Source organism: Rhamphochromis sp. 'chilingali' (genome assembly GCF_963969265.1).
Source record: "Rhamphochromis sp. 'chilingali' genome assembly, chromosome: 11".
NCBI lineage: Eukaryota > Metazoa > Chordata > Actinopteri > Cichliformes > Cichlidae > Rhamphochromis > Rhamphochromis sp. 'chilingali'.
The window spans coordinates 16297568-16325518 of record NC_137938.1 but is presented as its reverse complement, the minus strand read 5'-3'; the positions used below and the strand labels follow the sequence as shown (position 1 = coordinate 16325518).

Sequence of the window (27951 nt, the reverse complement as noted above, 5' to 3'; positions counted from 1 at the left end):
GGTTAGTTTCTCAGCAAACAGCTGCGTCATTCTACTACTTCCCTTTCCCCCGGAGCAAACATGGCGGAGTACGACCTCACTACCAAAATTGCCCACTTTTTAGACCGACATCTCGTTTTTCCTCTGCTGGAATTCCTGTCTGTCAAAGAGGTACGAAGTAGATGAAAACTTTAACATTTCGGTACATTTTTTTTGGTGTTTTAACAAGCAGATGTCGGTGTTTAAGCTGCTGTAAAAACCCATGTACTCCACGAGCCACATTGTTTGCCGCTTTGTAAAGAAACGACATTTAACCGGAAGTGTGAAATGTAGGAACGACATTCAAAGTAAAATAAATAAATAAAGTTAAAGTTACCGTTTGAACAAAGCCTGTAAACGTCGAGGAGTTTTTAAAAAGAGAAGATCAACGTTTAGCGTAAAGATTTATGTATATGGCTGAAGAAAAACGTATAACACAAGATTTTATGAGCTATAGTGTCACACTTAAGAATTCAATTTGTTCCATATTTGAAAGACCCGAGTCGGAAGTTGTGCATTTGACTGTGATTCACTTTACACTGGTAAAACCACGCTTTTTTTTTTTGAAGTTTTAAATGCAAGTTTTAAGTTTAGCTAAGTGTATGAGTCCACGTTTTCTAAACTCGAAGCAGCTGGTTTTACAGAGTTGTTTGGCGGTGGTACCAGACTTGTCCTTATTCGGTTCAGTGTTATTGCCGTGTGAATGTGCCGGGCGATGAAACATACTGTAGTCCTCTTTCTCTCCGGTAAAGCTAAACCCCAAAACCTGAAAAAGCGAACAACTGGAAAAAAAATCATGCCCAGTGCTGAAATAGTCATTTAGTTTGGACGTTTTGGTTCACTTAATACAACGTTTGTGGCCAGCAGATTGATGCAGAAAGCTAATAAGACGAGCAAGTTTTTTCCCGGTCGTCTGAAACTATTTATCTACGGAAAATAGCATACTAGACGTTATTGGTTTAACTGTTGCCGCCTTTAGTTGAATCGGCTATAGCCAACAAAGAGAGTGCGCTGTTACAAATACAAAATAATTGTCAGCTTTTGTTAATGTATTGCCCGACGTTATGGAGGAGATGTGCTAAATTTATTCAGTACATTGTGCTTTATAATAATTTAAAAGAAAATCAGTCTTTGTAACTTTGAATCTCAGGGTTTGAATTAATGTACAAAACACTCTGTCCTCTGTTCTGTTTCCTATTATTTGACATGTTTTTTAGATCTACAATGAGCAGGAATTACTTCGTGGGAAATTGGACCTCCTCAGTGACACAAACATGGTGGACTTTGCTATGGATGTGTACAGAAGCCTGTTTGCTGAGAAGGAAATTCCCCATAGTAAGTGGTGGTGCTCAGTGGCTTATCCCGGTTTCTCCAGAGCTGAAACATACACTACTCTACACACTTATTCAAAAATTGATTTATCAGTAAACTTGGTTTTACAGCCATTTTTAGTACTGGTGTATTGATTGCTAGTTTATAGTGTTGCTGCATCTAATGACTTTCTTTCTCTTTCCTGTGTCAGCGCTGAAGGAGAAGAGGACAGAGGTTGTGGCCCAGCTAAAGCAGCTGCAGTCAGAGACCGAACCCATCGTGAAGATGTTTGAAGACCCTGAGACAACAAGGCAGATGCAGTCAACCAGGTAGAATCTGTTATTTCCTACTCTAAACATATCATTCAGCTGTATTTAATTAGTGTCCCAAAACAGATTTTATGCCAAACATGAGGAGTTTGTAAAATTTACTGGCTCTTGGGTTAGTAAAACCGGCACAGCAGCATAGCTAATGGATTTTATGAAGTTCAAGGAGCTGCACATTGAACAAAAAATGTACTTAGCCTTCTCAGGAAGACATAAGTTTAAAAAAAAAAAGGCAGATGGATAATGTTATGATTAACTTTATCGGGACTGTTTTGTGGTAATTTCAATTAAAACAGTCATATCCAGCTTTATCTGTTCATTTGTTTCTTGGCAAGAGTGTGTAGGGTTTATCAAGATCATTTTCTAGTTTAATGTCTTTCTGGTTTGTGCTTTGGCTGCACTTATTTATTTAAGCCACATACTTGTAGAAACTGTTGTGTGAGATTCAAAGCCTGATAGTGGCAACAGTGTATTAGCGCTTGTCTTTTTATTGTTCGTTTGCTGTCAGCACAAAGTGAGGAAGAAAGTTTCTGTCTTATGTTTTACATCAATCTTTTCTTGGTTTATAAAACAATAGGAAACTCACCGGGGGTTAGTTGTCTTTAATTAAAAATGACAGTTTTATCCCACGATTCTGGACTAAATTCTGCTTAATGCAGTTGCTTGTTTTTAACGTTATGCCTCGTTTATAGGATCACCTGGTGCTGGAAATAAAGGGTTAAATGGTTTAACAGAAGATTCACATCAAACAGTTTCCCCAAGTGTGTTAGATTAAAACTCTCATCCTATAGTTTGTATTGAAGTTACCACTTACCAGGCTTTTTTTTTTTTTTTTAAGACTTCTTCTGAAGCCGTAATCCAAACTCAGCTGTCATAGTAAATCATGTTTTACCATATCTATAAACAATCTGTCATTATTGGATACACTCTGTGGAATATAATCACCATTAGGATGACCAGTGATTTATGTTCTCATTTGTTTGGAGTTGTTAAAGCACTGAAAACCACTTTGGGGTTTTTGAGTAGACAAGCTACTGATTGCTTGGTGGGGGGTTTTGTGTGTGTGTGTGCTAACATCTCCTGATGGGTGCAAAGCGACAGATTGGATCTTTTACATCATCAGTTTGTTAAGCACTGTTAAACAGCCTAGGGTTTCAATGATTAAACACTGGAGTGCCATGAAGTTGTAATGTTGTCAGTTTTACTCTTGATACTGGAGAAATAAATAAGACATTTCCTGTTTAACTTTACTACATTAAATTTATCTCGAAAATTTTATCTCACCAATTTCTTTTCTAATTTACGTTAAGATTAAGACGGTTGTCTATGATGCATGTTCCCAATCCAGAAGAGAGATCTCTCTTTTGGAGCTTCTGTGTGAAGGGCAGGAGCAGCAGCACCGCCATCCAACAGACACACACAGCCTGCTCTTAGTGAGGATTGGGAAAGCTGTGGTTACACTTGAGTATAGTCACACTTGTTGCCACATATGCAACAAGTCTTTTGCATGTAAGACCACAAACATGAGCAATATGTGGAAAAATCTAGTAAGATCACATCACACGTAGTAGGAGAAATGGATCTGTCTATTCCCCCCACGTGGGTTGCATATAGAAACGACATACTTAATTAAGTAAATGATACAAGCATGGGTTATTAGTGTATAAAAGCAACCATCAGTAAGCTGTGGATGTGCTTTTAAATGCAATCTGAGCTGCTGTTCAGATGTCTACTTGTCAACACAGACTGTTTTGTTAGTGTGAAGTAGCCCACTGGACAGGGAGTAGGAGGATGTCTGCCTGGTACATGGTAATTATATAACTCTAATCACCAGCAAATTGAAATTGTTACTTTGCCTCTGTCCTCAACTCAGGTGTACTGTGTTTTCTATTTTATTTATGCCGCACCAATTGACAGCAACAACAGTCTTTTCAAGAACCCTACAAGAAAACTGCTTGTCAGGAAATAAAGGTTAATAGAGGGTTAACTGGATCCCCACTAATGATATAACTGTCCTCAGCCTGATCAGCCCCAGCCACTGGCCAGTCGTCTTACCTGAGTAAATCTTTTCTGGCCTCAGGATATTTCTTATGTGGAACCTTATTAAGAAACTGTGTTTTGTGGCAAGAACTGCACATGCTAGTGGGTGTGTTAATTGATCGCAATATGTGTTACTAGCGTGGACAGCGGGCTGAAATTTCACAGTAGAGGGTGGATATAAAGGATCTTTAGCTTCAGAGCCTAAATCAACTTCATTTAACAAACATCACACTTGTGCCAGTAAATGCACACTCATTCATTCCCACTGTGAAAGCGAACTCAACCCAGGCACACACATAGTTTCTATGTGGTGTTCACATAAATAGATTTTAGGTCACAGGCAAAGTTGTAAAATGCATTCAGGAGAGAACAGTTAAGGGAAGCCAGTGCATTCCTTTATTTTGGCAAACCCATAGAGACACAGAGGCTGTGCTGAAAAATCAGTATTCACTTTATTCACCAGACATCATTTGTTTGACATGGCTAACATAGATTTATGTTGGCCAAACCAAATGTAATAAACAGCCTATCACACCATTTTAAAAGTGAAATGGTCTTCATTTATGTATGGTTCTTGATTTGGCCCAAAAGTGGAAAAATATACCTGAATGATGGTCTAAATGCCAGTTCCTTAGCCAAACGGCAACTCAAGTTAAATGGTCTCTAACTAAAGGAACTGTCTTGCTTTCTTCTTTTTGTTTCTGTCTTCCAGAGATGGACGAATGCTCTTTGACTATTTGGCAGAGAAACATAACGTAAGTTGGCCTGATTTGCTGACATCTCACTTCTTCGCTGCATTTCCCATGGCTCTTTTGTGAACTCATGGTTGTTTTAGGGGCAAAGCGGGAGGGACAGGCCGAGCAGGGAAATGCAAAATTACTTCCCAAAACCCTTAACTCATTTTCGGGGTTTGTATGGCTTGCACAAATTCTGTGGACATTTACATTCTGTGGTGAATTGTTAAGAATAAACGGAGTAGCTCGGGACTCGTGGATAGAGCCGCAAGAATGCCGGAGGTTCTATATTTACCGTGATGTTTGGCTTCTTACCCTCCCCTCCATCGGTCCCCTCCTACTCCGGTATCCCGCTGACCTGCATGCTGTCCTCAGTGCACCTCGACACAGCCCGAGCTCAGAGCCCCTCAGTATGCACTGGGAAAGGCTTGGGCGGCAAAAGGCGCTTGCTGCCTGTCACGGTTGTTCTGAATCTTCTTGAATGGCTTGACGTTAGCTCACGCTGCTCTGAAATACTGGACAGGAAGGACATTTAAATATAGGAAGACATGTAGGCTTGAAATGATAGCCCCATATATAATATATAGTTCATATAACCACATCTTGGAAGGCATTTTGTTTTGCTTTTTTTAATTTAAATAGTCCCTTCCTTTTCATTGGGGGGAAAAAAATGACTTAGCAGTGTGCCACCACAGCAGGGAATTATTCAGATGCAACAAATAAATATGGAATATTGTCATATTTGTGATTTAATTTATAGGTCATTTGTGTTTCTCTGGAGTTTTTGTTATGACTGTTGTTAAACTTTTGTGTTTATTTTACTTTTAACAAAACAAAATCAGAATTTTATCCATAATGTGTTAATATATATATATATATTGTATTTCAGCTGATTACATTCTGATGATACCAGCTCATGTTATTTACTTTTTATTTAATGCAATGATGGTTTAAAACTTGACATTGCTATTTTGTTCCTGATCGTAAGCTCACATCATGATTCTAATAGCATGAAATGCGGCCATTTTTTTTAAAACCTGAGATACATGGAAGTTGTCTTTGAGCACATTCCTGTGACACACTGCTTGTGGCAGTAGTGAAACTGGGGCCTCGCCTACGGTCTCTCCTAACTTGTTTCATTTTAACCCAAGCCACAATGTTTTCTCAGTTGAACCAAACAACTAGAGAAAGTAAAAGAGAACAAGTGGTGAAAATGCTAACGAGTGAGTGAAACAGGACACCATCACCACATCACCTGTTTACTTATATGATCAAAAGCTTTATAAACATAATTTACAACTGTATAATGTTCTGTAAAGAATTATCATATAATTTTGATAATCGGTCAACATTTCAATGATTTCATCTTTTTTTTTACTGTAGAAAAGGTCTCAATACATACCAATGTCCCCTTTAGAAATGGTATTTATAAAGTTTTAGTCTTACCATTTCACGTTGTCAGCAATTCACGTTGTCTCTGTAACATTTGTGTTTATGCTGTATTTCTCTTGCAGTTTCGTCAGGAGTATTTAGACACCCTGTACAGGTATGCCAAGTTCCAGTACGAGTGTGGAAACTACTCTGGTGCTGCAGAGTACCTCTACTTCTTCCGTGTCTTGGTAAGCTTTCAGCTTTGGTCGCACACATTCAACACATTTACAATCTATTGAACATGAATGGTGGCATTTGCTGATAACCGGTACCCCTTCACTTAACAGAGTGCCAGTACTATTTTTCTATCCTCATTTATATACTAGCTCAAGGCGTTCGTGTGATATATTAAAATTGAACGTCACATTAGGTTTGCCAGATAGCTTTAATTCCTCCATATGCCAGTGCTTGCATAGCAGAGGAAAAGAACACTTAGAAGTAATTGAATGTGAAAAGCTTACGTCATTGCCTGTTCAATTCCCTGCACGTCTTCTGTATTAGGAGGAGACTGCTGCTCTAGGACTTGAGTAGGATCTTTTACTGGGCCAAGTGATCAGTGGCGGACTGCATAATCTGTCTGTAGTCTTCTCACGGGGCGGGACTCAGTAGACAGCTTATTGATTTGAGTGCTGTGGCCAGAGAGTCGCTAGTCACGACTTCTGAGCTTATGTACTTAGTTATGCAAGGCATCTCCCAGTTACCATTAAGAGGGTTTCATGCAATTTGCAAGGTGTTTCTAAGAGGGTGTGTGATTATCATGGGGGATGAAAATTAACTGTACGTAATTAATAGCTGTCTTCATCATACAGCTATCTTTCTATTTTGAATTTGGAGTGATGAGCTGGAGGACAAAGCCAAAGTTTTATTAAGTAGTTTTCAAGATGTTTCAAAGTCCAGTGATTGTCTCGCAGAGAAAGATAATTACTGTTCACCGAGACCACTGCCAGTATTCAGTTTATGTACATGCACGCTCTCTATGTTCTCTATAATGGAGCCTGACTGACATATTTGTGAGGCTGATGTACTGGCTGATATTAGCTGTTTTTCCAATGTAGTGGTATCAGTATTTAAAACCGCTAATAAATGAAAATTAAAAAGGTAAAAAAGAGACGAGAAACACCCTTCAACCATATTATGAATTTTGATGATGCTTATTTTGTCCAGCGAAAGGAATTTTGCATCTTCCCTGTTGGCAACACAACACACGTTTGGAACGCCAGAAACACAAACAGTTGATCTTAGCTGAGTTGGGCAGAGCATAAATGAGTAATCCACTGGATGTTCTGACAATTAAAATAAAAAGGCGGGGGGTAAACGGCAATGTCATGTTATCTTATTAAGGAATTATAACTACACCCAATAAATGCCTGGGAAATCTGATTATGTTTAATTTGTCTGAAAGAAAAAATATCCATAAACATTTTTTTTTAAATGCCCAGGAGGATATATTAGTATCACTCTTGTTTCTTTAAAAAAAAAAAAAAAAAAAGGGAAAAAAAGAAAGCAACCTCATATCGGGTGGCCTCTACTTTACAAACACAAAGACATATTGTGTATAGAATCAGAAAATGAGAGTGGACTCACCTGGATGCATTAAAAAAATCACAATTGCCAAGTTTTGGTAAGTGCAATGATCAGTGATCGTGGTGTTTTTGTGACACGTAGGGGACTCTCCAAGCTTGTACAATTTGTTGACTAAAGTCATTTGGAATAAATCAAAATGCCCTGCAGAAATTAAACTCTATTGTTACTCCTTGTGTGTGATCTTAGATCAAGTGTTTGTGAGTTAAACTTGGAGCTGAATGTCCTATAATGAGCGATGGAAGCAGCCTGCATAGTTGGTGGTTTCACAGTGTCACTCACTTGTCCTCTAGCTTTGTTGTTCTTTTGTTTCAGCATTTAGCTGTGTGGTAAAGCAAGGACTTGTGCTAAAGCAGGCCAGGCAGAATAATATCAACATTTTGTCTGTTTATTAGAGTGAAAAATATTAAGACCATTTTTGGTTGTTTCTGTCCTCATTAGCATTTGATACGGCACTGCATCCTGTCTTTTGGATGTCAGTGACTCTGCCTAGTCATTAGGGCTGCCACAAGCGATTATTTTGATGGTCGATAGGTTGGGCCATGAAGCATACACCCGACCCATCCCCAATCTGGGGAAATGAAGGCCGCATTTGTCGGAGTCTTGGAATTTGGACAGTCTTCGTTGTGTCGCTGTAATGTAATTGGCCTACAAATGCAGGCACAGGAAGATGCGCTTCCTGAATTTGGACACAGCTACGATACCGGACACGGCTTCTTCTTCTTCGGGGTTTAACGGCAGCTGGCATCCTTGTGCATGCAGTGCTGCCGTCTTCTGTTTCAGTCCGTTATTACACTCTTAAATCCTACTACTTATTCCTGCGTCTTTTGGGATCTTGGCTTCAAAGCTTCAAATGACGCGTCGACTATTACATTCGTCGACGTAATCGTGACTAGTCGACTAATCGTGGCAGTCCTACTAGTCATGCACATCTCTGTTCCCCTCCTGAAAATCTTGGCAACGATTCTTCCCTACAAACAACTCTTTTAGCCCAAAGCAGTTGGGTATTTTACTGATGTGCTCAGATCTGTTAAGGGAAGAGACAAATCAGTAGCGTGTAAGAAAAGTCTTCAAAAGCTTGCAAGGCGTATGACCCACTATCCCAACAACAGTTGTTTATGGCGTTGCAACTCAGTCTAAATAAACCAAAATTGCTCTAATTGAGGTATGCTGTTCAAAGTCCAGCAGAGTCCCTTTTTTTTTTAACCCTCAAATTGTTAGTTTCCTCATTTCCAGCCTCTGTAACTGGATATCTGTTGCTTACTCTTGACAATGCGAGAGGCTTTTTAGAAAGGGGAATAGGTAGAAATGGGTTTCATTAGTGAGACTCTGTGCACTACTCCCTCTCCTCCTCCTGTCTTTTTTTTGTGTTTTTGTGGACCTCCCATCCTCACAGGCCCCTTGTCTGCCCCCCCCCCCTTCCGTATGGGAGAGGTGAGGTTCCATAAAGTCATTTAACGTGGGAAACCCAGTCAATTAAACGAAAGAAGCCAGCCTTGCAAAATCCATGCCTCAGGTCTTGTTACAGTGTGGCCTAGCCCGAAAAGAGCAACTTATTCATATCATCACTTAATGCAGGGATTGAATGTTAAGAATAAAGATTGAGTATCCCGACGGATCCCCAGCACAGTAAATTTATTGTTGCTGGTCAGTCAGCGAAAATGTGCCCATTTCACAAACCAATGGAAACTTAAGGTAACTGCTGGAAAAACCCAGGTATTGAAACTTTTCTAGCGTGGCGACTAGTGAAAAGCCAGACTGTGTGTGTGTGTAGAAAGCTGCCATAATGACCTGGAGGTCAGCCAAACGTAGCAGGCAGGGACTTCCAAGAGAGAAAAAATAGCAAACAAAACAAAACACTAGAACAGATGAAACGCTGACCTTTATATCGGCAGCATAGCCAGTTTCTTCTCAGAGCTACAATGCTGATCTTTCTTGTGACTTCTGCAAACCCCCCTTCAAAAAAATCATTCATTATAGACCAGAGACGTGCTCTGTGATCAAAGAGCGCTGCTCCGACTGGTTGGATGCACACAGCATCTTACTGTTTTCTCCTTTGGGGGAATACCACAAGAGATTTTCCAAATATTTTCCCTTTACCTGCCATCATCTCATATTATAACAGCTTGATGAAATGTTATCAGACTGTAGCTGTTTTTTGCTAAGCAAGAAATCCCTTTATAGCCAAATAATCACCAATTTCAGTTTCAGCGGAAACCTGTTCTCTTATTTTTCCTTTTTGTTTGAAGCGTTTCCTGCGTGTGTGCATCTGTCGTGTCTCACAGTCTACTACAGCAGCTGTCCGATGTTGTACAGGGGCGTTTGGTTAGCATCTAGGTTTCTCTGGACGCTCCACAGACACCCACCCCGACTTCCTGCTTGACTCATGTCAATGCGTCTGGTGTTTGGTGTTATCGTGGACTACTGTGGCGCACAGTTTCCCATGAGCCCTAGGGTGTAGTCCAGTGGTCCACTACAGAGTGATTGCATCGCAGAGGTTCAGAGGCATTCTCAACCTGCGTTTCATTACAGGATTCTTTTCTTTCTTTCTTTTTTTTTGTTTGTTTGTTTTAGCTGGGTTCTGGGAATCAGAAACTGTAGCCTGCAACACGTTTGAGAGTAATTATCCTCTCAAAGATGTCTTGTTAGCCTTGGTTCATATTTCAGCCTAATTACCTTGTGATTAAGACAGAGTTGTCCAGATTTATTGAAGGTGATGGGTGGCACTTTTCATTTCTTGTTTAAAGAGCAGCAATATTTGCAAGAAATAATAACAACTCCAATTTTCTTGGATATTTTGAAGTTGGATCATTTAAATATTAATGAAGACTTATTTTATCACTCCTGTGCCGCTCTGTTGCACAGACTTGGGCAGTGCGATCTTGATTCAGCAACATCCTAACTACACAGCCATGCTAGCAAATAAAAAGTCATGACCCATGTGCCACATTCATTTAGAACAGTCTCCGATTTGTGCCCTGATTTTATCAATCTATGAGATATAATCTTTGGATTAGTTCTGATAGCAAACAAGTCAAAAGTATCCCCTTGCAATAAATACAATTCGAATTTTAAACAATGTTTCATCTTGCTGAAGCGTTTTTAAACCTGAGGACCTTATTGGCATTACCCAGTCAAATGAACTCTCCAACCAAATGCTATAATTCTGTAGGACTGTTCAGGAAATTTCAGTGACACATTCTTCAAATATGTCCTTAATGTGGCAATTTACCCAAAAGTGCTTTGAATGTGGTTCTATTAAAGTCTTTCATAATTCATTTCTCTTGTCTGTCAAGCTCCATTCCCCTGCCATGACATAATTTAATTGGTTTGAAGGGTATAAATGAGAAAAGTTACTGTATCATACAACACTGCTACTGAAGCCAAGCAAATGGTGACAAGCCCTGGCTTGCTGCGTATGGATGCAGATGTTGCCGCTTGGTCTGCCAGCCTGTATGAGAACAACCTTAATTAGTATTTGGTCTGTCAAGTAATGTGGAAAAACACTTGTTTTGCAGGTGGGACTGTGTCATCAGTTTAACAAATGTATCATGTTGTCCGTTTCAAGGTCCCATCTACAGACAGGAATGCCCTGAACTCGCTGTGGGGCAAACTGGCCTCTGAGATCCTGATGCAGAACTGGGAGGCAGCCATGGAGGATCTCACCCGCCTGAGAGAGACTATCGATAACAACGTAAATGCCCCACTTCTCAGAATTTGATACCACATTTAGATTCCCTTACATAGACTCCCGTATTGACATTTCACTTGCAGTACAGCTCTGCTGTGGCGTTTTATTTCTTGCCACACACACTCATCTGACTGCTTAAGAACTTGGATTTGTGTTAAGTCATTATCGGTGTTTCTTTGGAAGCCGAGGTGATTTCTTTTTTTTGAAGATGAGAAGAGCATTAATATAACTGTCTTGAAACATATTTGTGACATAAAATTACTTTCTTTTTTTTCTCTTTGCCTTTTGGTGGTCTCTTTTGGACCTTCTTTCGTGTCTGTCTTCATGCTCGACTGGGTTTCTGCCTTGGCCTTGGCTGTGTCCAGACCGTCAGCTCCCCTCTCCAGTCTCTTCAGCAAAGGACGTGGCTCATTCACTGGTCTTTGTTTGTCTTCTTCAACCACCCCAAGGGCAGGGACAATATCATTGAGCTCTTTCTGTATCAGCCACAGTAAGTACCATTTTTATTATATATTTTTTCAGTCTTTTGACTTCAATCATTCTTTTAGAGAGGAATTTGAAAATTGTTGAAACAATCCCAGGAAGTAGTTGAAAAGATCAGATACATTTCCCCTGAACAATGTCTAAAAGAAGAAAGGCACAGTTTTGCAGTGTGGTTGAGACTCGGCCCTGTTGGCTGTTTAAACTACACTCAGAATGGCATTTTGTGGTTTAGCATTACAAATGCAAATGAAAATGAGATAATGTCTCGAAAAAATTTTATTTATTTTTTTTGCATTTTGAGAATGGCCGTGACTAAAAAAAAATGATATGCTGTGGTTACAGTGTTATATTTTGACCCTCTAACGTGTTATCTGACTTGTATATATCAAAATGCTTCATAAAACATTTTACACGCTGAACTTGATTTAGAGGGAAACTGTTTTCTGTCATGACACGTTTTTTTTGGTGGTGGGCTTCCTCATGAAACACTGCTGGTTTTTTCAAAGTGGTTTCTGAAGTGTGTTTTCGTGTGGTCTGTTTACTCTCCAAGTCGAGAACCAGGCCATATGTATCGCAGATCGGAAACTTTATACACTGTGTTAAAATTTGCACACCACCTATTTTGATGTCTTAGCTCCCTCCCCTGTTCTGATTGCAGGCTTGTATAATTGTACAGATGATTGGGCTCCACAGACAGTATGACAGGCGACCACAACACAGCACACTCAAATGTCTGGTTCCCTGAATTTTACTCAGTTTTTAATTTTATTGTGGATGATTAAGGAGGCCTGCCCAATAATTACTCATGAAAAGCTCACCCAGCCATCTGTTTGGACAAACTGAGGTAGATTTGTGTGCTTTGCAGTTTCACAGTCTTGAAACCTCATGTTTTCCCCGCTGAGGCTTGGCTTGGCTCTTGTTTCCCATCTCTTGACCAGTACTTCCTTTGGCTGAAGTTGGTGACCAGTGGTTGGCCTTCAGCTCCACATTTGACCTCCCTTACCCCTGCAGTCAGCAAATGTTGGTCCAAAGCCTTGTTTGTGTACTATTGACAGAGTGCGCAGACCTCAGGGGAAATAATATCCAGTAACAAAGTATAAGACTGGTGCAAAATAGTCAAACAGTACTGCAGTAGTACACCCTGTGTTACTTGATTGTTGAAATCCCTCCTTGGGATGTTTGACATGACTTTCTTTTTCCTACAAGCTGTAAAACGGGACCTGTTCCTGTGTTCTCACACAGACTCCTTAAATAGAGGAAACCTGAACTCATAGTTGATTTCTTGGCTGCATGCCTCAGTAGCATCTTCAGTAAACCAGTGCAGTGATGCTTGTTGCCTGAAAACTCAAAAAAAAAAACAAGTCTCCTAAGTGGGTTAGAGTGAATGCACCAAGAAGGCTATGGTACAGTGATTCATGCAAGATTGCTTGTTATTGGAGCCCCCAGGAGAATGAGTAGGTGTAAGTTAATCAGGAACACAGCAGGGAGCGTTGTGGGTTTTTTTTTTTTTTTTTCTCCTTCTTCTTCACGGGAGTCAAGCAACTACAAAGCAAGAAAGGGAGCTCTCCTAAAACCAGGCCAACAGTGGCTTTTTAAAGGTAGCCCACTGCCATTTTTAGACTGAACTTCACAAATGCCACAGGTTCCCCTGTCCCTTTAATTGATTTTGATAATTAAGCCTGGTTTAGAACCGCTCCTCTGAGTAACATGTGCTCCTTTGGCCTTAGCTATGGAGAACTGAAGGAACCTACCTGGGCTAAACAATTAGGTGAATTCAGTTGGCTAAGGACCGTGGCTTTCAAAAGTCTGCTAACCGTTTACAAAAAAAATTAAACTGCACACTAAAGGATTGCAAACCCTCTTAAAGTCATGATAAGGGCATTTTAATACTGGGTATTACAAAACTGTCAGAACACACAGTGAATTGCAACTTGGTGCATATTTTCTTGGATAGCCACAGACTGGGCAGAGTACACGATGACTCCAGTCCACTGTCAAAACTATTTATAAAGAGCATGCAAGCAGATCAGAACTCAGCCATGGAGTAATGAAAGAAGGTAAATCACAATTTACTTTTACACCATGTGAACAGCAAAGAGCTTGCTGGTCCTTAACCTGAGGCAGTGACAGCAGCACAATGCACTATGGAAAGCTGACAAGCTGGCAGAAGTAGTGTGATGCTTGGAGTAATGTTTTGGTGGGAAACCTTGCGTCCTGGAACTCATGTTAAGATTACTTTGACACATAGCACCTACCTAAACATTGCTGAAGATGTTCACCCCTTCATGGCAGTGGCATTCACTGGTGGAAATGGCCTCTTCCAGCAGGATATTACATTCTGCCACAAACATTTTTCAACAATGGTTTTGGGAATATGACCATGTTGTCTTGGCATCCAAATTTCCCAGATCTCAATCTGTTTGAACATGTGTGGGTTGTGTTGTTAAAAACAAGTCCACGTAGTTTCAACATTGCAACTCAAATTACTTAAAGGACCTGATGCTAGCCCCCCCCCCCCCCCCCCCCCCCCGACTCCCTCAATACCACAAAGTGCTATCAGAAAGAAGTGTAGTTAAATGTCCATGTCTCTAATTTGGATTTGTTTTGATGTCACAAATACTAGGCAGGTGGTTTTAATATTGCGTCCAGTTGTTGTGCGTGCAGCATGTTTTTACAGAAACAGTATCTCCACAGTTGGTGTGGGATTATAATGAGCCTGAAACAGTGTTGTCTCTCTCGTGTTCAGCCCTTAGCAAGTTGACCTGTGCTTGGAGCATCAGTCCCTCTTGGATTGAGTTTCAGCTACTGGGCAGGTCCCTGCTCACTGATCTGTATCTTCTTGCCAGAATCCCCCCCTAAGATGCTAATGAAAGAAATGGCTAAAACTTGAACCCAGGCCGACCCAATGAAGGTCCCGTTAGGACATTTATCTGTTTAGCTGAAAAGGATTTTCTCTGTTGAAAATGCCAGGAGCCTGATAAGAATCCCAAAATGTTATATTATGTGTCCTTGTAAAGATCACATCTATGCTTACGTTGGTCTTAAAAGTGATTGCTTTCATCCTACCTCACTCCAGATACCTCAATGCTATCCAGACTATGTGCCCCCACATCTTGCGTTACCTAACTACAGCGGTCATTACAAACAAGGATGTCCGTAAACGTCGGCAAGTTCTGAAGGATTTGGTGAAGGTCATACAACAGGTAAAAAAAACACACAAAAAAATCTGTCACAGAGTGCACAGTTATTAGGTCATTACTTATTGGCCATACTGGCTTTGAAGGGTGGGTAACTGATCATGTAACCCAATAGCATTGCTAACACTTCACTTTAAGCACAAAATATATTATAGTTTGAGTCAAGCAAGAGAAGCCTTGAACTCCTGATGAATGGCAGTAAACTGATTAACTGTTGTGTGCCCATGCCTTATCTACCAATGACAGTAGCTGGTTCAGAGATCTAAGCACTGTTTTGATTGGCTGTTGGTAATGAATAAAAGATGTCCTCAGTACTGTCTGCTCTATAGCCTTATGTGAGTTAAGAAATTTAGAGCCCTTCAGAGTTCAGAGCATGGTTTCATTTATTTAGCAATTGTGTCCAGCAGGTGGTGGTTCTGACTACATTGTAAAACGCTTGAACTTCATATACAGATAGTGATTTACGTTTGCTATATTTGTCGTATTTATTTCTAAATAAACTGTATAAACTACTTGCACCTTACTGTCGATGAGCCCTAACTTTCTAACTTAGACACACAAATATGTTTGTACCTGTGATTTTTATGTTCTCAGGAATCTTACACCTACAAAGATCCGATTACAGAGTTTGTGGAGTGCCTGTACGTGAACTTTGACTTTGACAGTGCTCAGAAGAAGCTCAGGGAATGTGAATCGGTGAGTACCCACTTCAGTCATCTCACCAACAGTAAATTCATCATTTTGCTCCCAAATGGAGAAGAAATGTTGTTTTGGTTTTTTTGTTCATCTGCGTGACAATATGGGGGTCTTCTGAGGACGTCTGATTTGTGGGTCAGACCCCTGAACTTTCACACAGAGCATCATAGTATTAATGGTTAGTAATCGTGTCATCTGTGTGTGACCTTCTGCACGTTCACACAGCGATTCTTTTCGCCACAGTTCTGCGTGGGTCCAGTGAGGCAGAGCAGTGATAGGCTGGGCCTTGTATCTCACTGTCTGATATGTAGAGGTCTCCTTGGACACTGTATGACTCAGGCTTCAGTCAGATTATGCTATGTCCTGTAATTGACCCATCAGCCTAGTCGTTAACAATAAAAGCTTTATAAGCACAAGTCTCTGCAGAGGCGTGCAGACACTCGGTTTAAGAGGGAGATCTGTCATAACACCACTGTTCAGAGCATTTGTTTCAATTTCGGTTTGCAATGATGAAATGTAACTTAATATGAAATATGAGTAGCTTACAGTAAAAGTCTTCTTTGTGTGTTGACTACAAAGCTTAACACACTGAACAGCATGATGATTTGAGAACTTGTCCTTGAACAAGATAAGATTTACAGCTCACTTTGCGGAAGAAACCCGCAAAGACATGATGCAAAATAAAAATAACATTCTGCCCTCTTTTTTCCCAAAACCTATTCAAGGTCTGTGTTCAGTCTTTTCTAGAGAATAGTGCTAATTTAGTCCATGTTCTCCTTCATGTCATACACTCAGTTTCAATAATTTGCAGTAGAAACGCACACAACTTGGTCCAGTCTTTTTATATTACTGACTATATACAAAAGACTGGCTACAGCTGCCTTTGCTGGGACACGTGTCATGCAAAGAGGTCACACCAATGTCTGGGCTGGTGGAGTAACAAAAAAGTTAAAAAAAAAAAAAAAAATCACCCCTGTTTTTTGTTTTCTGTTTTGTTTTTATTTTTTACAGGGGGAAACCATCTATAGAGGCCAGCACCAGATTGTAAACATGCGTTCTAACGCTTTAAAATTGATCGTTTTAACATGAAATTCTCTTTCGGGCACTTTCGCATTGTTTACATTTTTTTAGCTCTGGAGGTTGCTGCTTAGTGTGAGACGAGCAGAACAGGAGCCCACTCTTAAAAAACGGCCCCACTCTACCACTAGAGATTTAAAAATGCCACAGGTTTTTGTTTGAAAGCGTTATTAGACTGGGTGAATAAGAAATAATGGCTCTTCTGACTCATTTTTCACTTTAAGGTCAATTTAATTTAATTTTGGGCACTGTGGTGCATAATTGAGTTATTTGGCTTAATTTGTATCTTCTGATCTCAAATATTGCCAGCAGTGTTCTTTTTCTTAAGGTTAATTCAAGATTTTGCGCAATTTTTACATTTGAATTCTGTCAGGTTTGTGTGTGACAGACAAAATAATAGGTACATTGAAACTAGACAGTTGCCACAGTTTATCAAAGATTGTTGCATTAGTGACCTTTGTATATAAGATACATGGATACTCTAAAGGATATTCTGGACACATTCTGTGGTAAGTAATCAAATTTAAAGACGGAGCAGGTGTCCTGATTGTTTTGCTATGTACATATTGTGTGTTTATTTAGTAGAACTTAATCTCTTAGTTCATTCTCTGCATACACACTACAATTTGGCTTTCCCAGATGACGTGCTAATTTGGAGGTGCAGAGGATTGAAAGACTAAACTTAGGGCTATTTGGCCCCCGTTTCATCTTTTGCCTCTTGCAGATAAATGAAAAACATGTGGCCTGATCAAATGGCTCTTTCTTAGGAGAAAATGTTTATAACTCATGTCAGTGGTATACTTAAGGTTCTGTTTCATTTAGATTTATTCTCTTTTCTCTAATATGGAGTCATCTGCCTCACCATATCGCTACTTAGAGAAATTTAAAATGAAATTAATTAGCCAAATTTGTTTTTATGTGATTATGTACTTAAAAAAAAAGAACACATCCAACGTGGGGAAAAAAATATTTTTCTGTAAGGTCTACACTGACTAAAATATGACACCGCCGTCCTTGTTAAACACTTGCACGCTCTTTTTAGGAGCTCTCTGGGTAGGTCCTGACCTCACTTCGTGGGGTTTTGTTTACATACTCGACTGTGCTTGAAACAGATGCTCACTCCCAATTTCCTCTCAGAGCCCAAGTTATTCCAGGTGCTTTTAACACTAGCTTACCTGTCAGTCTTATCAGAGCATGTCCAGTTGGCACAAAAGGCTTCTATTAACCTTGTCCAATTCACAACGAGTTGGGTGGTTCCAAAGTGTTTAACAGCACCTCTAATGCATTACTGTGATGCTATGCAAACATGTGTTTGTTCCCAAAATGGTCTTGTTTGAAGTCGGTGAGACATTTGTGCGGGGAAAGAAAAGTCACACGCAAGAGAATAGTTTCATTGGTTAAAGGATCTCACAGACCATGGAGTGATTGAAGTAAACCACTACACACTGCAATTGGTTTTTGTCTTGATGAACATTTGTAGTGCCTCACGTTTGATCCGCTGAGAACAGTGGCACCCATTTATTTGCTGATTGCCACAATAGCACGACATGCGTATTGTTTTCAGCTCTCCCAACTTCAGTTCACTGCAGCCGGTACAAAAGTATGAGCCAAGTGCTTTCAAATAGGGAGTTTAGCTTGGTTAGGCTGTACAAGTTGTTATTTGTTTCTTTCCCACTCCACCCAAATCTGGAATCGCTGTCAGATGTTAGATGCTTGCATGGCAAAAGAATGAAAAGTATAGGGCTACCTATAGTCCGGCCCTCAGATTGCACATAAATGGGCTCTTCGGGCCCCTTCCAGAATTTGTTTAAGCTTTGTGGTCTGAATCCCAGATGACAATAATTAGGGCACTTAGCTGTTCAAAGTTTATCAGCCTTAGATAAGCATTGTCATAGCTGAAAACGTGTGTTGCCTGATAGCGCCATGTAGTTGGGATTTATTCAAGCAGAACTTTGTGCAGATAGCAGCTTTCTAGGCTTAAGAAAACAAAGAGCTGGTAATCCTTACAGAACTTTTGAAGATAGAGGTCTGTGATGTGAAATAGCTCTCACTGGTGCATTGGAATGCAGTAAGCACTGGGAAATGGGAGCATTTCATACAGTAGTACCTCTGGGACCGTAGTTGGAACATGAACATTTATAGTAGATAAATGGATGAATAGGCCATATGCAGCAGTAAGAAAGAGTCAAAATGAGGCTGCATTTGTTATTGTAACCGGCCACAGGTGATTTTTTTTTTTTTTTTTTTTTTTTTCCCCAGTACATATTTTTGAAAAAAATCAGTGTCATTTGTGAATGGAATTTAGCTTGTGGTGTTGCAGATGCTGGACGACAGTAGCTGTGAAATTTGACAATCCTACAGAGAGGAGAGAGAGAGAGAGTTGACACTGAACCAACAGCCTAGATGACCGGTGATAAGTCGCTGACAGGGTGGTCATCTCTGTGGCTGCATCTGTTCTTACTGAATGGTGTAATGTGGTGGTTGTAGAATCTGAAGATTTGTGGTTGTTTTTGAAGTGTATTACTTAGAGAGGGAACTTTATTCTGAAACAAAAATGCAGACAGTGTAGTTCTTCCTACCCTATTTACTACAGCAAAAACCAAGTTGGAATTGGGATTAAGTGAACTGAATTCTTTTCCCCCTTATTACATATGACATTAAATAAAAGAGGCAGACAAAGCACTCATGACTTTCCACTCTGTCTGGTCCAAACTCAGAGTTGTGTGTATTTTAGGCCAGTGTCCTAGATTGATAGAAATAAGCATTGCTTTCATACCTGTTGTACAGTGCTCTAACATGAACTTCTTTCCGTCTCTTAGGTTCTTGTGAATGACTTCTTCCTGGTTGCTTGCCTGGAGGACTTCATCGAGAACGCACGGCTCTTCATCTTTGAGACCTTCTGCAGAATTCACCAGTGCATTAGCATCAGGTTAGTAACACACATTGCTCAATAGTTGTCTGTTGTATTGGATGTGTATTCCCCAACTAGTTGGCAAGTAATTCCTGGAAGTTGCTGGCAGTTGCTACATGAAGTCAGTTGCAAAGAGGATGTGTAACCAAAAACCACTTCTGGCCGGTTTGAAAGCTGTGAATGCCTGTGTGCTGCTACGTAGAATATGTTTGACAGGAAAACTGACTGACATCATTAATGATTAACAGGAAATACTGTTTAATATCGCTACACTTCAAGATGCAGGAAGTAAGAACAGCTGCTTTGCGATTAAAGGAATTTTCCTGAAATGAGTGTTTATTGGCCTCTCCGTGCACAGCCATGCTAACCCCACACATCTTGGGGATAAGTATTATGGGGTTTAACTGCTTCCAGGTCTCTACAGGTTGCTGTGCTTACTAAACTTTTAAGACCACCTGTCAAGGCCAGTTCACTACAAGTTGTCTTCCAGTAAGAGGTCAGGGTTTGGATTGCTTTAGATGTTCCCAGCTGCTCCAGTACACATAAACATTTCAGCTCTCTTCGGCTGGGTAAATGGAGGTCAGGGGGTTCTGTAGGTCTTAATTTGACTGTTAGCTTGAAATTCAATTTAGTTACATTAAAATAAAATTGACCTTGGATCCATCCCCGAAACCAAGAAATTTAGTAAATGCTAATTATAGTGAGCATTAGCGGCAAGAAAGAAAAAAGATTATAGTAATTGTTTGTAATTAAGAAAAATTATAGGATTTGGCATCAATTTGAGAGAGTTATAAAGATAAAGAGAAATCCCGCTTGTCTTTGTAAGTGTTATCTCTGACGTTAGGAAGTGCATATGTTATTCTGTTGTTCATACTGTTCCAGACTAATTTACAGTACACATTTTCCACTGCTTTCACACAGCAGTATGCCGTCCCTCAGGCCTATTGTGACTGCTAAAGATTTGAAGGAAAGGCTGCATTTCCAAGTATGGTTCACAAACACGTGATGCTCAGTGGAAAGAGGGAATGAATTACTTCTTCTGACACGAAAATGATTGCATTGACTGCTACATAGAGCTGTGGAAGTCTGTAGTCAAGGTTGAACTATGGAACATGATCAGGCCCTGTCGAAATCTCCAATTGCAGATTGTCTGGAATTGATTAGGAGTCCTGGTTCTTTTTGGCAGACTTAGTGCAATTGGATCCATTTACTTGTTAAGGACCACAAAAGGTTAGTGGTAACATTGAAAGAGGAAGTTGAACAGTGATTTTTCTACTTTTCACCTTTTTGTGTGTCCTCAACTCTCTTGTTTGTTGAGGTTTCTGAAGCAGGAACACAAACCAAGGGTCGTTTTAGGGATTTCCGTGTTTATTTTTGGTGGTGTTGTGACGATGGACAGAACATGTCTGTTTTTGACAGACAACTAAATTCCAAGTCATTAGTCCTCTACCCAGAAGCCCTCTGCACCCAAGCGTGGACTCAAATGAATTTGATGGCTGTTTTTAATGAGGACATTTTTATAGCTGCTGGCCATGATGGTTTCACAGATATTTAGCTTGCCTTTTGCCCACAGCTTGAGATACAAAAGTAGTAGAAAATGTGATTTAGCCCACACTTGCAACCCCCCCCCCCCCCCCCCCCACACACACACACACACACACACACACACACGTCTTTTTGTCTAGACTTTTCAGTGTCTCAAGAGTGTGTGCGTGTACGTGCGTGTTTCCAATTTAGCTTTGCGTTCCTTGTTTGATTTACAGGCTTTATTTCCTTAGTCCTTCCATAAATGTTTCAGACCCTGCTGTGACCTCAAATGCACACTTGTCCTTTGACATTATGAGTAAATGCTTGAGACGTGGTCATTTGGGGAAGTTTTGTCCCCCCCACCCACCCCCCACCCCCACTCATGACTGGATTATGTTGTACACAACAGTTCACTGGTATTTGGAAGGGGTGTCGTGTGTATTTGGAAGTAACACTGAAGAGCTTTCCACCTCACAAGTGAGTCATTAAAAAGACCACACAATCATTTCGGTTTCTCCGAAAAATCAATTTTACCCCAAGCCGAAAACGAGGTTGCTCCAAATGGCTTGGACTCTCCTAAACACTATCATATGTTAGTGTTTAACAATGCATTCATTTTAGGCCAGCCATGTTAAGAAGGGGTCTACTTTGGAGAAGAACCCCCCCCCCCCAAAATCCTCCTCTCTCCCTTAACTGAATTAGACCCCAATGCCTGACCTCTCTGTTCAAGTGTGAGCTTGGTATTGAGACTCACAGGAGTCCCCTAGCCTGAAGTCGAAAGCTCAGGAGCCAGAGTGAGTAAGGGGTCGAAATGAAAGTGATCCTTCTCCCCAAAGGAACAGGATCATGGTTGTGTAAAATAAAACCAGGCGTGGAAGCTGCCTGTTCAGCTTTAAGGCCAAAAGATGTCAATAGTGTGGGTTGTTAACTCTGACCTGCGCACTGCATGCTCCCACATCTGTCCTTTTCTGTCTTTTTTCCCCTTCCCTCTGATCTTCCTTCTCTCTGAGATATAAGTAAGGCTAGCTGTTGAAGAACACTGTCACTAGAACATAAGATAAAGTTACCCTGCTCTGATATACAAATGTGCTTCCTGGGAGCAAAACATTGCCAGACTTTATTTTATAAATTAGATTAGAGGGCTTTGACTCGTACAGGCCAAGGCCTTGGGCCTTTTGGGGCACTTTGTGTTCCTGTGTTATACTGCAAAGACAACAGCGAGAAGGGTTAAGGATTAGCTCAAGTCCCCAGCGAGGAAACCAGATCATGTTTGTTTTGATCACCATATCTGACCTGGACCTGACTGACATGCGTCCCGACTTTCCTGAATTGTCAAACAAAACACCCACATTATTCCTGCGCAGCAAACACCTTCACTGGAGTGAAATTAGAACCAGTTTCAAATTTACTTTTGAATTTGCGTTAGATTAATTGTTAAATAAATAGTTGAAGAATTGTTACTAATATCAGTCAGCTTGATAGAGTGCGATGTATAGTACCCTTCAAAGGTTTTAGGTGCTTTTGATGCCTATACCCCTTATATTCCAGTCTGCCTGCCTGATGTTACTGAATAAGTCATCCTGTACCACGTTAATGATCCCACATACAGAGTTATTAAGGACTGTCTTCAAGATCCTGCAACACATTGCCTCACAGAGCATGAAATCGAAATCCTGAATTTCCGAGTTGACAGTGTGAGCTGCAGCTACTCATCAGCGCATCATTTACTTTAAATTAACACTTGCTGATGTGAAATGGTGTCAGTGCGATCACCGACATGTGTTAACCATCAAACCTAAACTTGGGTCTTTAGACAGCCTACACACAAACTTGTGACGTTCCAGACAATGATCCATCAGAGCAATGTTGCTGTCATGGATCATTTTCCACAGGTTTGATGAGCTGAAGTGTAATCAGCTGTCCGGCAGAGCTAATGTTACAAGGTTTGTTGTTATGAGTGACAGCTTCATCAGTCTCCTCATATCCTTTCCCCTCCTCTGGGCTGCTGGGAACTCCTCGCAACTGCCTTTTTTTCTGTCCTGTTATCCACCTTCTCAATCACTTCACTTGTGGTGTAAGTGTTGAGAGATGTGCACTGTCACTTGGAGACCAAACCCTATTTTTCTCATTATGCTGAGGTAATGCCTTTTATTTGTTGTTTATACTTTTAATGCCTCATCCAGACACTGACATCATTTCACTTCCCTTCTTTATGTGGTTTTGCCACCATTTGACCAACATTCATGGGTTAGAAAGTGGTAGTCTTTTTTTTTAAGTTTTTAAGCCTTGAGGTAAGACGGACATATCACAAATCCAAAATAAGATTACTTCCCACTAAAAGAATGTCTTAAATAAGCCTCTGAGAGACAGTTGAAATCTGTACTAGTGGTTGAATTTGTTTGCTGAGGCATGGAGTGAAAAGTGGTGTTGTCTGGGCAGATTCTTACTTATATTGAAGGGGTCTCGCGAAATGGGGTTAATTGACCAGGAAGCGATCATTAACAAAGTCAGTTGTTTAATACAGGCCTTTTTAACCTGTGCTATTGCTTTTTTTTTGTTTTGTTTTTTTGCAGGAATACCGATTTCACGCATTTGTGCCAGCAGGATTTGTGCTTCTCAAGGGAGGGGCTGGTTTCATGGTTTTGAGATGAGAGTTGCTGTAGTCATTCTGAGTAGTGCTCAAAGCGGCCGGGAATATTTATTGGGGCCCTGATATGAAATGTGGTAGGCGTGGAGGGTGGTGAGGGTCAGACAAGAGGAAAGAGGCAGGAAATGTAGGGGGAAGGGGGTATCGAGGGGGTCTAGTTATTTTGAAAGCCACAAGGGAAGCCAGCTGCAATGGGGAAAGCTTTGGATCAAAGAATGCCAGCCACCCTCATAACCCCCTCCTTATACTGTGACACATCTACATCCAGCTCTATCAAAGAGCAGCCCGGTCTCCTACCTGGCTTTTACTTCAGGGGACATTTGCTGTTTGGAGTTGTCTGATGAGCTTTAGCAGCCAGGTGGACAAAGAGTGTTTCCTGGACAAAAAAGAGAAAGAGTTAAATAATTACAGAGGTTCACAACATGGGGTAGTACCCATTCTTCAAATTGAGTTGTTCATACAAGTCTGTAAATCAAGCTCCCATTAGCAGGGGACCATTAGAAGTGTTTGGGTGTGTTATATATATTTTTTGCCTGAAGTGCAATGTGTTGGCCATTTATAAACTTTGTCAAATGGAAATAATAACCAGTCATTTGGGACCTAATGTGCAACATCGGTCATAACATAGAGTAGCATTAAATACGATTTACTGGGTGTTAGAACATATTTCATGCATGAATCAGCACACACAGCAGCTACATTTAATTGAAGTCAGGGTTTCCAGAAGCTAAATGTTACCTGAGAATTAACAGTAAAATTCAGTTGGGGTATTTTATTTATTTTATTTGAAAATGGCAGTTTTCAAAAATTAAGTATAGCTCCATGATTTAGTAGATTAGACTCACCACCTAGTGTAAGTAACTTGAAGTAACACTTTTCTGTATGAAATTGTCTGTGTCTCTGGCATAGTAGTCTTGGCCTGCTCTTCTATACAGCGTTGCGTCATTTCATTGAGTTTTGTGGGGAATCATTTATGCACATCTCTCTTAAAGTCCTCTCATTTCAATCAGGTTGAGATCTGGACTTTGACTTGGCGATTGCAGCGCCTTGATTCTTTTCTTTTTCAGCCATTCTGTTGTAGATTTGCTGCAGTGCAGGAAATCGTTCTTTTGCTGCATGGCCCCATACAGACCAAGCTTTAGCTGTTGGACAGATGGCCTCACATTTGACTCTACAATACTTTTGTACTGTTGATGTTCAACTCCATGAGTCCCATGACTCCGAAAATCAGCCCAAATCATCACTGCTCCACAACTGTGCTTGACAGTTGGCATGAGGTCTTGGTGCTGATATGCTGTGTTTGGTTTTTACTAAAGGTGCCACTGTGCAAGCTGTGTGGACGAACATCTCCACTTTGATCTCGTCTGTCCAAAGCATGTTGTTCCAGAAGTCTCGTGTGTTCTTCTTCTGTTTTTATAGAGGTGCTCACACTTGCTGAATCAAGTGTATTTGATCGGAAGCACCTGGCACCCTCTTAATTCCTATGGAAGCAGTAAATGTGTACTTACTGCTATATAAGTCTGCTTGGAATTCTGTGAAAATGTTCTTTTTCACGTGACTTTATATTAAAATCCCTCTTAAAGTGTGAGATTTTATCAGCTGTTTTTTAGACTTTGCTAGACTGTTGGTGGCTCAGTATAGTGCTTCAAGCTACAACAATTGAGACTCATGCAGAAGTCGTGACAGTTCGATCTACATACATTGGTATTGAACGTGCTATTCCACACACGTACACTAATGTACAAGAACAGCTGATTTTTGCCGATATCCTGTCATTGGCTAAAAGTATTGGTCAAATTAAAATTCTAACTTGATTGCTGACCAAAGACACATCCTCTGGGAACTCTTTAATGTCTCTAGAACATTTAATATCAATGTTACTTTGAATTATTTCAACCGAACCAGGTTAGAGCTCACTGTCTCCTTTTCCTCAACAGCATGCTGGCAGACAAACTGAACATGACTCCCGAGGAAGCCGAGAGATGGATCGTCAACCTCATCCGCAACGCCAGGCTGGATGCCAAGATAGACTCCAAACTGGTGAGACCCTCTGTCTTCTTCCTCAATCAGTCAGCTCTGTGCTTAAGTAATGAATCAAATCCTTTAAAACAAATCTCAGCAAATTGGGGGCTGTTTCAGAACCACTTCTGTGTAACCTCAGGAGGGAAAAGGAGCCCAACGCTATCCTCATTTTTAAAATTTTATTATTTTTTTTAAAATGGAAGGGTAGCTATAAGGACATTGTAACCGCAGTATCTGAGCCTTGTTACATATCCTCTTATGAGGCTCTATGTTGATCCTACATGTTATGGCATACCCATCGCAACAGTTCTCTGTAATCAGTAAATCATAGCTTAGTCTACCAGAATGACATAGAATTATCTAGATGTGCCTACAGTAGAAACGAATAGGACCTATGTGATACTTCTGGTTGGTCATTGTAGAATAGCATGCCTGTGAGACTAAAAGTTATTGGCATTATTGTGAGGCTATTATCCATTCTTCTAGGGCCATGTGGTCATGGGGAACAACGCCATATCGCCTTACCAGCAGGTGATTGAGAAGACTAAGAGCCTCTCGTTCCGCAGCCAAATGCTGGCCATGAACATTGAGAAAAAGCAGGCCCAGAGCAGCAGAAACGAGGTGAGTAATGCACAAAGTGTACATTTAAAATAAAAATTCACACAAATCTCCACTCCCTGCTCGTCGCTGTAGGGGAAGCAAAACTCACTTAACTGATCAGACTGAAGGTCAGCGTGCACTCAGGGTAGTTCAAAGCACCTCAAATGATCAGCTCAGAAGAACAAGGCTCAAGAATGTTGATGAACAACCGTCAACAAAAGCTCTCTTTACACGGAAGAGCAAGTTTAACAGAGCTAATGCTTTCATCCCTCCATTGCTCTTCAAAGGCCTAATGACAAGGTAGATTCCAAACAACCATAAAACGAGGCCCGAGCTCAGTGACTCAGCTCAGCAGCGTAAATAAGGTGGACCCTCACTCTGGCTTTGGTGAACATTAGTCAAAGTCTGGAGTTTTCTGCACTTAGGACCTGTTACAGATGTCTGGCTCGGGGTCCAGTCATCCCCTTTAAGTCTGTTTTTGATGTTGACCTTGCACGTTATGGCGCTATGTAGGCAGTTCAAACATTGCAACTACGCGCAATGCTAAAATGATGCTCCGAACTCCCTGAAAAGTTGACATCTGTCAGAGCGGATTGACGGGCAGCCCGACACGACCGAGACCAGGCAGTTACAGCATTCATGATAACCGTGCGCCTCTTGAGTATCTTTTTGATGTGCTCAATTAGCCTCCTCCCTATTGTTTGAATGTCTGCAGCGGGAGTGCAACCCTAAAGTTATCCTATAAAAAAAGCACCCCCCCCCCCCAATTAAGGAGTTTTTGTAATTAGACCAAAAAAGAGAGGTTGCAAACAACTCACAGAGCACGATTGCATCCTGCTGTCCTTAAGGCTACAAATTACTTGCATATAGGGAACATTTACAGCCCTACCATGTGGGCCAGCTGCTTAGGGTCCCTGTCAGCTCTCACAGCCACCCAGCACTCACCAACAGAACACACACATTACACACACCCGACAAGGGGAAAACGTCATCATATAACTGCTTGCACATGTATGTTACTTTTTTTACATTTCCCACAGTCAACAAGAAAGATTTGTTTTGATCGCTCACAGTGATGTGCAAATGGTCTAAATGTGATGTTTTCTTCACGCTTCTCTTGCAGACACCGAGCTGGGCAGGTCAGGAAAGCGGATTTTGATGGATCACCCGTGCCCTGTGGTGTTGCATCTTTTTCCCCCCACACTTGTCCCTCAAAGAGCAGATTACTGTTTTGCACTTGGTTCAAGTCATCACCAATTCAATAAAAGTGACCAACAAAACCATTTTCACCCATGATTGTCTTATTTCTGGACATTACATTCTGCACTTGAGGTTTGAGTGGTCAGAACTTTGTTTTTTCTCTCTCTCTCTTTCCTTGTTTTTTTTTTTTTTTTTTTTGCTCCGGTAATACTTGATGAAGTTTTAATGTTCGCATTGAGTCACCGAGTGGGACAGTTAAGACTAGTGCGTGTGTAATGATGAATGGCTGTTTAGTCTGTTGGTTTTATGGTGTTTTTAGTGGTTCACTTCACTGTGGCAGGCAGCCTCCCTGAGTGGGATGTCAGCTGAAGGAAAGAGGGGGGGGAGGGGGGGGGGGGCAATGGAGGTGATGTGCAGTTACCAGTGGTCATACTGTGTGCCAGTCATCCTGTCCATCTG

At 40.8% G+C, this 27951-nt stretch overlaps 1 protein-coding gene across 1 annotated transcript; it reads left to right on the top strand.

Moving 5' to 3' along the window:
* Positions 1-19: 19 nt before the first annotated feature.
* Positions 20-27575, top strand: eif3ea (eukaryotic translation initiation factor 3, subunit E, a). Its single transcript, XM_080895851.1, has 13 exons — positions 20-150; positions 1236-1353; positions 1541-1658; positions 4408-4450; positions 5944-6048; positions 11010-11135; positions 11498-11622; positions 14692-14818; positions 15407-15508; positions 19405-19514; positions 25608-25710; positions 26179-26313; positions 27416-27575. Exons 1-13 carry the CDS (start codon positions 61-63, stop codon positions 27449-27451), a joined length of 1338 nt encoding a protein of 445 aa, XP_080751977.1. The 5' UTR covers positions 20-60; the 3' UTR covers positions 27452-27575.
* The last annotated feature ends 376 nt before the right edge of the window (positions 27576-27951 follow it).

Coding starts and splice junctions, on each gene's coding strand:
- eif3ea (XM_080895851.1), top strand. CDS start 61: ATGGCGGAGTACGACCTCACTACCAAAATTGCCCACTTTTTAGACCGA. Junction 4,451..5,943: donor ATTTGGCAGAGAAACATAAC/GTAAGTTGGCCT, acceptor TTTCTCTTGCAG/TTTCGTCAGGAGTATTTAGA. Junction 25,711..26,178: donor CCAAGATAGACTCCAAACTG/GTGAGACCCTCT, acceptor CCATTCTTCTAG/GGCCATGTGGTCATGGGGAA.